Genomic DNA, 14,339 nt, shown 5'->3' with positions numbered 1-14,339 from the left:
CCCCCCCCCCCCCCCAACCCTCGGTATCTGTTTGATAAATTTATTAAGGTTATCGGTGGTTGTGGATTCACAGAGTGCTTCTCTGATCACTCTGTATTTGTCTGTAGTCATAGTGCCAAAGTCGTTATTCTTGTTGTGTATGTTAATGATATTGTTATCTCTAGAAATGAATTTTCTGGAATCGAAGATATCAATGCATATGTACATCAACATTTTCAAATGAAAGATATAGAAATGCTTAAATGTTTCTGGGAATCGAAGTTGTTCCTAGTAACAAGGGTGTCAGTTAGTCTTAGTGGAAATATGTCCGTGATTTTCTATCTGGGGCTAGCATGTTGGGCTCTAAGCCTATGGATAATCCTACGAATGCCCATTTGAAACTTGGGGTGTGATGACAAAAAATTCATGGATAAACCATGGTTGTCAGAGCATTGCGGCAACCCAAGGCATTGGAGGGGGCTTGGACGTTAGGGGACCAAAACGCCTAGCTAAGCGACCAAGGTGACACTAGTTGTCAAGGCACTTCGATGCCAAGGCGGTCACCTAGGTGATGGCTCGACAACTATAGGATAAACATTAGTACAAGTGGCTGGTTGGGAAATTAATTCATCTAACTGTTACTCAACTGGATATTCTGTTCACAATTGGTGTTATTAATCAGTTTATGGAAAATCCTAAGCAGGTTCGTTGGGATGCTACATGTTGCATTTTGAAATATCTTAAAGGTGCACCCGGAAAAGGACTTATTTATAGGCGTCATGGTCATATTGATGTTGTAGGTTACTTTGGTGCTAACTGAGCTGTTGATGGTGGTGATCATAGAACTACTATTGGATACCATAAGTTTATTGGTGATAATCTTGTTACCTGGAGAAGTAAAAAGCTGACAACAATGGCTCGGTCGAGTGCGGAGGCTGAGTATGAGGCTATAGCTTATACTGCAACGGAAATAATGTGACTAATTCATGACCTGTGGTTTTCAGACACTAAACATATGGAGATGTATTATGAGAATCAAGCTGCTATTTATATTGCAAGTAATATGGTTTCGAGTAGACTAAACACATTAAAGTCAACTACCATTTCTAATCAATTTGTTAACTCCAACAATCAACTTGGTGATTTGTTCATTAAGCTGTTGTTCAGGCCCATGTTTCTTAATGGTTGTTCCAAGCTAGGGTATGGAGATATATATGCTCCAGCTAGTCCAGCATGAGGGGGAGAGTTAAGCATTATAGCATATGGGGTCTTATGTTACATTTTCTTTATTGGTTGGGTTTAGTTCTAATTGTGTTTAGTGTTAGTATTATTATTATTATTATTATTATTATTATTATTATTATTATTATTATTATTATTATTATTATTATTATTATTATTATTATCATTATTTGGACAAATAAATAATTCATCACCAAGAGAGAAGAATATACAAGGGAGAAGGGGGGGGGGAGAGAAGATCACCCAAGAACGAGCCGTAACAAAAATGAAAACAAAGGGCCAACAACCCAAAAGGGGGCACAACTAGCCAATTACAGTCCGAGAAGCAAAAACAAGGGAACAAAAACTAAATAGTGGGAGGAGGGGGAGATAATATGGAGGGGAGAAGGCCCCAGGAGACAACAATGAGCCTATTCATTGGGAAATCCCTAACAGGTCTAGGACGAAGAGAAGCAAGCTTGAAGCGAACATCAAAGTAGATGGCTTTCCAAATCTTGTCAAAGATATGAGAGTTGGAAGTCCATCGTTGAAAATTTTGCTCCATTCACTTGTCTTTGGGAATGTGTTAATTGATATGGCACAGTAGCCTTTAAAATGGATTGGATCAAGTACTTCACCTTCCGATAATAGGCTCCAGCTTATAAGGGAAATGAAGGGAAGTAAAATTAATATATAAAAAAAAAATGAGAAATTTTGTACTCTTAAACAATGACGGGGCTCTACGCCTCTAACACCCAAATGCTTATAGCACCAGCATTGCGCCAACAGAACAAAGGATAAGTTACCAGGGTTTAAAGTATTGGTCTATATCGTATCTTATCGGCAGTATCATATCAGCATCGGAGGGTATCAATATGACATGTATCGTGTATTGTATCGGTATTCTTAAAGGGGTTATTATATGACATGTTTAAAGTATCGGTATGTATCTTATTGTATCAGTAATCATGGCTATCAATAAGATACGCGAAACCAATACTGTAAACCTTGTAAGTTACTAAGAAAAGAATATGATAAGATAGGAGAGAAGGAAACATATCACGGGAACAACTACCCTCCAATATGGTGGGGCGAATGCCCCATTGGCTAAGGCACCAAGGTAGAGAGGAAAATACGGAAAACCGGTTGCACCCCAATTATACTCATTTACTGTGATGAACTTAAAATCTTACCAAGTACAGTAGATGAACTTAAAATCTTACCAAGTACAGTAGCTGAACTTTTCAAATAGAATCCTAAGCCCTATCATATCTTCCTATTCAAATATAAGCAATTTTTTTGAAAAATGAGGTAAAATTTAATTACCATATTTAGTGAGTTTTTAATTAGTTGCAAGTCATTTTTGGCATTAGAAAATTTTTAATTTTATTTTTTGTTTAATTTTCATTTCCATTACACTCACATTACTTCCAACAAGAAAAAGGGTTAATGAAACAATACTATGGCCCGCTAAACAAGTTTTTTAACTGAAAACAGGACTAAGGTAATATTCTCATTCCAATTATTGAAAAAAAAAAAATAAAGAAATAAAGAAATAAAAAACTTACTTCGTGAGCAGGTAAAACTCTTCAAGCAAGGAACAACTCCACTTCTAGATCAAAAGAAGGTCAATATCAAGTTGAGAATATGATATCCATATCATTGTGTTATGTTTTTTTGCATTTGAGTATTAGCAAATAAAAAAAAAAATGTAAGATATGTAAAACCTCTTATGCAGATTCACCAAAAAGAAATATAGAAACTTACAAGTTTTTTCCCAATGAAGAGCTTCCAAACAAGTTTCTGGGTTGGGGGGGGGGGTGATGGAAGAGGAGGCAAATAATAAGATCCAGTAGTAGAAACTACCACGAAGCTGGATAGTACCAGAGAAGCTGAAACTACAAGTATGTAAACTTACATATTCTTCTGTTGACAATTAGATACTCCTGAGCTTTCCAAGGAGAAGTTGTTGTAGGAAAGATCACTATACATCAATTTTGCATATAGAAAAATCAAATTGGTAAATGAAAAAGTATAATCTCAATAATTTGAAATCAAAAATTTTTTTTAATTAATTTTCAAATATTTACAATTGGTATCACAAAATAATTAATAATCATCTTGGAATTACCAGTCAAAACCAAAATCAAAGGGGTGAGAACATACATGTTTTTGCCTTTCTTCATCATCCAGTCAGGAACAGTACCAGTTAACAAATTTCCAGTTAGATACCTAATCACAAGAGATTAAGTTTTGTGACTACGCAGTTTTCAGATCTAACTAGCATGGTAACTTGCCATTAATACTCATTACAAGATGATTACAGCAGAAACTCACTTACATAAAATCCACATTTGATAATCCACCCGAAGTGCTAGGAACTTCTCCAGTCATCTTATTAAAGCTAAGGTCTCTGCATGAAAAAATAGAAGTGAAAATAAGGTTCTGGTCTGAAAAAAAAATCTCTCAAGAGAATTGTATTTTCTGATTTCTTTCATTACTTTTATATAAAAATAAAGAACAAGAGTATCACCAATTCAACATGGCACATGCAATGTTTACAACAAGAATATCCGGAAACAAACTCTTAGTTCAGCAAACTAGCATCATATCAAAATGTGTAATTAAGTATTGAAGACACAGGAGCAAATGAGAGAGATATTAGTAAAAGTCGGTGAGGACTTGCCACTTGGTCCTGAATTCTAAGGTTCTCTCTTTAGTATCTTATCTCATGTCACCTAAGTTCGTTCTTCATGCCAGATTTGTTATGTTCATTTATGTGATGAAAAGCTTTAGCTCCCACAGCTGTACCTTCCTTCTGCTACTCAGGATCCAAGGACTGAGATAATGACCAATGAAGTTGTCAAACAAGCCAAATGTATGAATTTAAAATTCCACAATTTACTGTAGATTGAGTTTTGATAATGTAACTAATTTTTCTTTAACAGCACTGCTTAAAACAAGTCTCCTCATCCACAGTGTACACAGCAATTTGACCCTTTATGAACTCATCGTAATATCATAATATCCTCTAATACATGAAACACTATAAATCCATGTTAAGGATAAGGTAGTGTGGTGAGAAAGAACCAAAAGAAGAAACTTTGGTAGAGAATGGAAACAAAAATTTAGGGGAAAAACGATTCCAACAAATAAAGAGATAAGACTGTAAGAGAGAGAGTGGGTTGGACTTACAAGGTTTTTAGTTTTGCCATTTCACCGAGATAATCAGGTAGTGGTCCAATAATATTGCAACTCCTTAATATTCTAAAAGAAGGAATCAAACTATTGTCACTTCAACCAGCTAAAAATGACAGAAAGGCACAAACTTCAATTAATCTTGAGAGATATATAAACAACTCACAGCTTATTCATGCTTGTCATGTTACTCAATGGAGGAAACTCCATTTCTGTTCCATTTATGTCACTGATTCGCCTAAGCAAAATAAATAAATAAATATAAATTTCACTCATGCTAACTACCTAAAGTTGCTTCAGTGAAGAACAAGAAAAGGAATGCCACAGCATACATACAAGAAAGAATATGGAAAGAAAAAGCTTTCACTCACAAGTCAGTTAAATGTACCAAAGCAGAAATTTCAGTAGGAATTGACCCTTCCAATCCACTAGCTTGTATGGCTCTGACATTGAAAAAATTAAGGCAATGACAACAAAGTGAAAATTTTGAATTCTGCCCTTAGAAGAGGGAGGGAGGGGACTCCATAGCCAAAATTCTTACAATTTTGTAAGTTTTGTCCAGTTCTTTATAAAACTGGGTATCTTTCCAGTAAACTTGTTATCGCTTAACCGACTGCATTTACCAAAGAGGAAAGTAATTAAAAAAAAATAGAAATAAAAATTCTAAATTCTAAAGCTGAACCAAAAAGAAAAAGAAGAAAGCAGGACAGGACAGGTTCATTGAAGTAGAAACTTACAAATCCCTCAAGTTGGTTAGATTTGCAAATGTCTCTGGCAATGGCCCCGTGAAGTAATTCGAGGAAATCAGCCTATAATAACCAAAGTAATCCCAACAACAAAACCAATCAGACATTCCATAATATAATAAATTTCTTCAAAAGAATCAAATTCGAGAAAAACCCAGAACTGAATATCAAAGAGGAATGTTGAAATGGAAAAAGGAATGAGGCATACATTCTCTCTATGTCGACCAAATTGCCAAGTTCTGGAGGAAGAGGTCCAGAGAGCTGGTTGGCTTCGAGGGTCCTGAAAATTCGAACTTCTTTAAGTGGAAACTTATATAATGAATCAATTTTTGAACTACTCACATGGTTTAAAGTATCTCCGATATTGATACGATATCCTTCGATACGTATCTTAAATTTAGCCAATCGATACGATACACACTGATACGATACATGAAAATTTTAAAATCCTTTCATGTTGATATATATCTTACGATATAGACTAATATGCACCGATACATCACCGATATACACCGATACATACGATACAATACGATACGCACCGATATGTACCAATACTCTATGGAAAATATAAAATCGAGGTGAAATGTATGTTTCGGTATATATAGATTGGTACGTATCAGTGAGTATCAGTATGTATCAATTGGTACGTATCGATCGGTATGTATTGTTGAGTATCAGTACGTATCGATACAGTGCGTTACGGTCATATAATGGCTATGATGGGTAATTTTTCAGAAAAACACGATTTTTTGAGGGGTTTTTGTTCCAAAGTTGCTGCCAGCCATATTTCTCTCTAACTAAAGTGGAATAAAGGCTGGGAATAAAGATTTTACATTTATGGGACAACTACAAACTTTGAATTCTTAGTGCAACACCCTCAATTTAGTGTTTATGCATAATACATATCATCAATAGATTTTTTCAATAAATTTTTTTATGCAAAAGTGTTTAAAAAGTGTTTTATATAAATTTAAGTGCATATCTTTAGACTATCTCCGATACGATACGATACCTTCCAATACATATCTTAATTTTGGCCGACCTATACGACAATCGATACCAATACTTTAATCCTTGAGTCTACGCAAAAAGTAAAGGGGGTTGAAAATCAGAACTTACAGGTTTCTGAGAGTACTGATGTTCCCAAATTCTTTTGGGACTGGACCTGACAATCGGTTTCCAAGAAAGGAGCTGGAAGGATATCTCTCCATCAATCCCAGTTTTCAAGGAACGAAGAAAATATTTGAATTTGATTAACATAGAGGCAAAAGGGAAGAGGGAGCTTACATGTTCACCAATGGTAAGGAAGCCCATTCTGCAGGGATTGTACCGTTAAGGTAGTTGCGACTGAGATCACTGTGAAGAGAGAGAGAGAGAGAGAACATGGGTTTGCAATAAGGGTCATTGACAAACAAGAGAAGATTATCATTTTATTTTTCAAAAAGCAGTTCATATATCCTTACATTTCCTGGAGGTAGGAAAGCTTCACCAATTCTCTGGGGAGGATTCCTCGCAGACTCTGAGATTTGAGAACTCTGCATTTCAATGATCATTTAAACTGAGGATTGTGAGTGAATCTTCCTTTCTATAATGAATGGTTTCACACACAGTGGAATTGTGGGACTCAGATTTGAGATACGCTTGCCAGTGTACTATGTGCTTATGGGTTGCAATTTTGGTTAGGCTTGGGCTTGGTCTTGGGCTTGGACTCTGCTAAAATCCCTACTTCTACTTGAGTTGGGCTTGACCTCGACTAAACCCTACTTCTGCTTGATTTGGGTAGTCATTTTTGGGCTTCGGATTAGAATCACATACCAAAGATAAGGTTTGGACAGTTGAGCACAGACTTTGTTTTGGAGCATTCCTTAATCTGTTTCTACCTATAAAAGTGGGACCCAAGCCTTACGGTGGTGGGTGGTCCCACTGCAAAGGGTACAATATTCCCCAACCTCAGTTAACCTGGCGGAGGCCAACTCAAACCTGAGCTGTAATTTTGTTTAAGAGTGGTTTTCTTAGGCTGAGTTAGGTAACCATGGTTTTAGTTTATGGTATTAGATTGGGTATCAGTCACCTTCAAAATGCATCATATTATCAAACAAAACTACCTTTAGTTTTCTATCATTTCTTTTTTTTTGTTTTTTTTTTATATGATTTGACCCCTCGTTTGCACCGGTTCACAAATACGTTATGAACATGATATCAATATTGGAGACTAATGATAATGTGATACCAATACCAATATCAATATTAATATCAATATCAATATCAATACCAATACCTCCAACTATGTAGGTAACTCAAATTGATTCTTGGGGTGTAGCCCTCAACATGGGAAAAAATTTCGTTGCTGCCTGAGTATCTACAATCAAATAGCTGCAACCCCATGATGACAGGCAAGGGAATGGAATAATGGGTATTTTCAAACCTGCCCGGGGATTCCATTTTCCCTACCTGGTACCAAGGGTTGCAGCTACTTGGCTTCAAACCATCAGAGAGACTCACATACTGACGACGTGACAAACAGTGGCACTAGCAGAGGAGCAGTTGCAGGTGACGGCATTCTCAAATCCCTTCATCGGATTAGCCGTTGCCCATCCCGATTGATTGCTACATGGATCTACACTGAAATCCCAATCTGTCTTCTTCAATGATTTTGCAATTTGATGCAAAGCCAACACTGCACAGGATGAATTATATATTAATTATAATCTGTCACATGGGTTAAATATGACTGCATGTAATCAAGGTTTACCTTTGAATAAAAACAATAAAACTGAACATATTCAATGGTTGATTGTTAGCAAATATTGATCTCATCTACTTTCTGTATGGCCTGTGGACCATAAGGGTGGAGAACATGAAAATTTATAAATTAGTGAAATAAAATGCCAGCTTCCTTTTCATCCTTCACATTTTAAGTCAACTTAAAACAATGGTTATAGAAAAGTTGAAGTTATTAGCATATATTTTGATATAATCCATTAATTAATGATCCATGACGGACTTGGCTGCGGGTGGAGTTTCTGTTTCAGACATATAATTGTTCTTAAAGCAGCCCACCATAAGAAATAAGCTCTACAGCGGCGGCGGTGGTGTCGTTTTATAGAAGATCTATCTAGAGGGCGGTATAGTAATGGGTTTGTCCATTAATCATGGAGAAGCTCTGAGCTTTTCCTGATACAAATATAAAGGGGGAGGAATCTCAAAATTTCAGAGGAAGATGGATTTTTTTTTTTTTTTTGGTAGGGAGGAAAATAGGTAATAACCAAAAGATTCAAACTCGAGATCTCCTCGTGAGTATGGGATATTTGCACACCACAGTTCATCAATTGTACTGAACAATTATTGTTAGAAGTTGGATTTATATATACGTACCTTCATCATTAGGTAGACGAGTGATCATTGCTCCGAATGCAAAAGCTTCAAAGCAGCTCAGACTAATTACCCAAATACTAACAACGACAGAGACACAGCTTCTTCTCAATAACATCTTCTTCTTAGTTCTCGATTCTTCAACGTAACAGCAACTCCCCATGGCTATGGACCCGAAGGAGCAGAAACTGAAGAGGTAGGAGCAGCAGCAGCAGCAGAGCCCAACCTTTCTTCCAACTTCAATTCACTCGTTTTTTGGAGTCTCTTGCTCGTCGGATTCTAAGGCTGGCCTACAACCATTAAACATAGGAGAGGGAGAGAGAGAGAGAGAGAGAGAGCTCATATCCACTTAATTCATATCTCTTCGGGGAGAAGGCAATAAAGCTAAGGGTTCGTTGGTGAGTGCCACTCGGGTCGTTGAGGAGGAAAACTCGTAATATAATCGTACTACCAATTATCATTTATCGGCTTTTAGTCCCCCAAAAAAAAATGATCATATGTCGGCTGCAGTGTTTTAAAATTCTGATCCCAATTATCCAAATTAATCGTTTAGACAGGGAAAGAAACCAAAGGATTCATCACTGCGAGGGCGGTCTGAGAGGGTCATAATATATGTAGTTTTACTTTCGATTTTTTGTAATCAGAATGTTTTTGACGTAACTAAATTTAGACTATTGTGAATCAAGTTCTTATATGAGAATTCATACAGTTTGATCTACACAGATAGAATTCACCACAGAGTTTTTTCTCAGATGAACCGTATGAGAATGATTTTCCTATAAGAACCTGATCTGCTCTCAATTTAGACTTGGATTAGCCAAATATCTTTCATAATGCCTAAATTCAATCAAATATGAAATAACGACTCATTTATATCCACCAACCCATGCATGCATTCTTGTATTTTTCAGATATCCATATATGTTTATGCACCTTCTTGGATTTTGTAAATTATCATAAATTAATTTTGTTAATTGTGGTCTTTTTGTTTTGCTAATAATGGGTATCCAGGCCTTCGGCCTGACTAGTCCTGTAGGTCCATACTGACCCCACAACCGCATGGAACGGGTCATACCAGGGTTGAGAACCATTCAACTTTCACTACAAGCAATGAAGAGCACTAAACACCTCTTTGTGAGTGGCCCAAGGTGTGCCTAATGGGAGTCGAACTTAGGACGTCCAAGTTCGACTCGTACCAAATTCATTGCTCACCAACTGCACTACCCCCTTGGATTGTTACTTGCAGTCCAATATGGCTGAAACTCATGGCTTCCATGTGAGGAACTTTGAGGTCTAACCCTCCACAAAATTTGGGCACATTAGGTTTGCTATGTGTAAAATATTTGGGCAATTATAAGAAAACTTATCAGGATGAATAATATGTATTGAACCACTTTGCACTTGAAAAAAGGAATTCATCAATTTGGATGATCCTCGAGTCACATTTACATGTTCACCTCATTTAACCAAGGATCAACCTTATAATTCAGTCAAATTTAACATATGTCAATAAATGCGTTCAAATTATTTTAAAGAATTCAGACAATTTAGAATTTTTATACAAGATGGACAATACCACTAAGATGGGCCAGTAAGCACATATCTAAATTATCCAACAATCACATGGGTTCTTCAACTTTAGAAATAATCAAAGATTGAAAAAAAAAAAAAAAAATTAACAATTATGGGCACTCTGTAAGTATGTAATCATGTAACCTCTTGGCTATTTTTCCTTTTGATGTAAGATTATGAAAAGGGATTATTGAGGGTTGTTAATGCTAAATCCAAATTTAGGTCCAATAAGCAGACACACCTAATTCAGCTTGCATGGGATCTTGTAAAATAAGAGTTAACAGACATGGGTTAGTTTTTAAACCTTAGGGCCAATGTGGGTTTGGAATTAATGTTTAATGAGAGTGTCTTAATGACGCCTGGATTTTATAATATTATTTAGAACTTGAAATCTTCTTTTAATTGCTCCTTCTCTTGTGCCTAAAAAATTTATTTAAGTTTGAATTTTAAAATAACTTATCATTTTTATTTTTTTTTGGTGGCAAATGCAAATTTGTTTAAATGGATATGAAAAACTCATGAAAGAAAGATCACTTTGGTCCTTAATCCATCAATAATAAATGAGCCAAATTATTATACACAATCAGAGATACTGCCCTACTTTTTAGAGGTCAACTGTATTGTTTGTTCCATTGGAACGAATAAGAAATTACATGACTTAAAATAAGGTTTTAAATTCATTATGTCCTTCAAATAATCAGAAATATTGTTGAAGCTTTGAAAATAGGTAACAACTTTATAATTCAATTCCACCAAAAGAGGAGCAAAGTCTTCAGATAAAGCTTTGAGCATTGCTGATTGCCATTGCTTCCTCAATAATTGGAGCCGGGAAGAAAATAGGATCCGAATTGAAATGGAAAAATACGGCCGACCTTAGTGATCATAACAGATAAACCCAGTACCCCATTCATCAAATCTAAAGGATGACTAGCATCACAAATCACCTTAAGAACTATAGTCACTATCATGGTTTAAAGTATCAGTCTGTATCGTATCGTATCGATCGATACGTATCTGTATCGGTCCTTACTGATATGATACTAATCGATACGATACATAAAATTTTTAAAACCCTTTTGTATCGATACGTATCTTACGATACACATCGATACACCACCGATACACACCGATACGAACCGATACTCTATGAAAAATTCAAAATTAAAGTGAAATGTACGTTTCGGTATGTATCGGTACGTATCGGTATGTATCGATACGTATCGATGCCTATTGGTATGTATCAACCAATACACACCGATACGTACCGATACGATCATAAAATAGCCAAAATAGGTAATTTTTTTAGAAAAACACAATTTTTTGAGGTGTTTTTGTTCCAAAGTTGCTGCCAACCATTTTTCTCTCTAACTAAAGTGGAAATCAAGATTGGGAACAAGGATTTTACATTTATGGGACAACTACAAATCTTGGATTTTTAGTGCGATACTCTCAATTTACTGTTTATGCATAATACATGTTATATATAACTTTTTTTAACTATTTTTTTATGTAAAAGTATATAAAAAAGTATTTCCTATCCATTTATGTGCGTATCTTTAGCGTATCTTAACGTATCTCCGATACGATACGATACCTTCCGATACGTATCTTAATTTTGATCGATCGATACTATGACCGATACCGATACTTTAATCCTTGGTCACTATAGTCGGTGGCAGGTCCCATGACTAGGTGAATGAGTTTGCAAATTGAACCCCAATTCATCGAGAAAATATTATTCATATTGTTTGTCATTATCAAAACTGTTAATATTTTATACATTATGTATCTCATTGGGAAAAAAAAATTGTATTATACTAAAAGGGACACCCCTCAAAAAATCTCATACTTAAAAAGGTAAAACTACAAACATACCCTAACCTGCCACCCCATCTAAAAATAATTCTCCACTACAATGAAATATAAGAAAATATAAATTAAAAAAAAAATCTAATTCTTAAAACCTAAACAAAAAATAATAGATTTATAAGTTAGATTTTGTTATCAATAAATAAGAAAAAGTTATAATGTATCAAAGTATAAACCTATATTAATTAGTTATATGATAAATCATCAAAAAATTGGAGCCAGGAAGAAATAAAAGCTTAAATAGTCTAGCTCAAGCCCGACACGTTTAATAAATGGTCCGAGCCGGGGCGGTCTATAAACGGTTGTTCCTGGTCGGTTTAGTTGTGTCGCCTAGTCATATGAGTCAGCGACTAACAACTGTCCTTTTATTCTCAGATATACCCCTCTTTAAGATCCTGGATAATAAATGAATGAAAAATAATTGTAATTATATTACAACTAGACATCTTAAAATATATATGTTTGGGTAGAATCTCTAAGTCCGCCGATGAATTTTATTATGTCAAATGTATGTCGCCTAGCATAATCTTGAGAGAATCATAATCATAACGTGACTAGTTAGGTCGAAGGAGGTAGCTGAGTTGGTAAAGGATCTTCATCTCAATAAATGTGTGGTTTTGAATTTGACTCCTCTTATCTCTTTGGGCCACTCATACAGGGTGTTTAGTGCTCTTCACTACTTTCGATGACCAGATATGACCCAATCCATGAGGCTGTGGAGTCTGTATAAGCCCGTGAGACTAGTCAGGCCGAATGTCTTGATACCTACCATTAGCAAAGAAAGAAAGAAAAAAACAATGTGGCTAACTCTCTGATCTCTCGTCCAAAAGGCCGTGTCTTGTGCAAGGATTTAGTTATCGGTATTGGTCTTGACCGACATTGATACGATACCAATCCAGGATCTCCGGTATCAATATGAATCGGTCAATATTTTTTGACGATTTTACCCCTGTAGACAAATGGTATACTCTATCACCAAAGCATGAGATTCTATGCATGTAATAGATGAATCAAAAGTAAGTCTCCCTATCCACTTGTTTTGGTTTTTTCCGTTTCTGTTTTGAAAGCAAAAGCATATCGAAACAGAATATTTTCCAAAAGACAAATAAAATGGCGTTTGTTAAATTATTATTGGGATGGACAAAACTACCAATTAGGTCTAACATCATATGCAACGAGATAGGATTTTTCTATCCAATTGCTTTACTTTAAACATAATAATTAATGTCTTGACCTTTGCATATAGTCGTAACTTAATTCATCATTATACCCAAAACAAGATCTTCTTATGTGATGATTTGCATAAGAAATATGTGGTGGTTCAATGAATCTTTTTCTTGGTGGGGGATCATGAAAAGAGGGATGGGTGAAATATTTTTGGTTGAATCAGCCATGAGTGCAAATGATGGATCCCTTGATGCTTCACATGCTTTCATGGCTACAGATCTCATTGTTTCCTTAGCCCAAAAAGAGGGTTATATAACTAGACATCTCTAAAATATATATTTTTTGGGTAGAATCTCTAAATATAGTTTATGTATACAAGTGGTAAGCCCATGAATTTTTCTATGTCAAATGTATATCCTCTAACATAATCTTAAGAGAATCATAGTCATAACAGTGCGGCAAACTTTGGCCCAAAAGTTTGTGTCTTCTGCAAGAACTTAATTATCAATATTATATTGATCTTGGTCGATATTAATACGATATTGATTTAGGATCACCTATATGGTATGGATCTGTCAATATTACCCATATTTTTCATAAAAATTAGACTTTTTTTTTTGACAATTTTACCCTTGAGATTGACCATGGTCTAGTAACCCTTTATCATTGCTTGGTTATCTAAAGCTTGTAATTTAGATGTCTTACAATGAACATGCATCAATAAATAAAGAAATAATCCAATTTCTTACCCAAAAAATAACATAATCATGAGATTTTGTGATTATAAATGAATGAAAATAAGTCTACCCTTTTTAGATGATAATTTATTTTGGAGAAAACCTAAGACCACATAAAGTCTTCTTAATCATGGGTTGTTGCACTAGTCTCCTTAAGGATTAGTCAGGTCTTCACGATGGGATGTTACACTAGTCTTAAGTTGTCGCACTAGTATTCCCAAAGATTAGTCAGGTCTTCACATTGGGTTGTTGCACTAGTCTTCCCAAGGATCAGTCTAGGTGTGTGAACTTGGGACAAGATGGAGTCATCGTGTGATCAAATTAGAAAGGAAATAGAATCTTGAAGGATATTTTTAAAAAATACTAAAATCAAGGAGGGTATTTAGAAAGTGAAGAAGATAACCCTTTATCTTCTAATGGGTGTAATGGTCATTATATTCTACAGGGATGATTTGGATATTTAAAAAATATTTTT

General features: G+C 35.3%; 1 protein-coding gene across 1 annotated transcript in view; it reads right to left on the bottom strand.

Annotated features, from left to right (window-relative positions):
• LOC122088670 (probable leucine-rich repeat receptor-like serine/threonine-protein kinase At3g14840) overlaps positions 1-8,854 on the bottom strand; it is a 13,660-nt gene extending 4,806 nt beyond the window's left edge. The window contains 16 exon segments of the mRNA XM_042657987.1: positions 2,769-2,812; positions 2,968-3,003; positions 3,119-3,184; positions 3,367-3,432; positions 3,542-3,613; positions 4,396-4,467; positions 4,565-4,636; positions 4,770-4,841; positions 4,940-5,011; positions 5,136-5,207; positions 5,353-5,424; positions 6,267-6,338; positions 6,435-6,503; positions 6,611-6,682; positions 7,650-7,824; positions 8,523-8,854. Coding sequence (XP_042513921.1) covers positions 2,769-2,812; positions 2,968-3,003; positions 3,119-3,184; positions 3,367-3,432; positions 3,542-3,613; positions 4,396-4,467; positions 4,565-4,636; positions 4,770-4,841; positions 4,940-5,011; positions 5,136-5,207; positions 5,353-5,424; positions 6,267-6,338; positions 6,435-6,503; positions 6,611-6,682; positions 7,650-7,824; positions 8,523-8,682 — 1,264 coding nt within the window. The 5' untranslated portion in view covers positions 8,683-8,854.
• Positions 8,855-14,339: the final 5,485 nt, after the last annotated feature.

The sequence above is a fragment of the Macadamia integrifolia genome, chromosome 9 (genome assembly GCF_013358625.1).
Source record: "Macadamia integrifolia cultivar HAES 741 chromosome 9, SCU_Mint_v3, whole genome shotgun sequence".
Taxonomy (NCBI): Eukaryota; Viridiplantae; Streptophyta; class Magnoliopsida; order Proteales; family Proteaceae; genus Macadamia; species Macadamia integrifolia.
The sequence above is the reverse complement of the archived record's forward strand: the minus strand, read 5'-3'. Positions and strand labels throughout refer to the sequence as shown.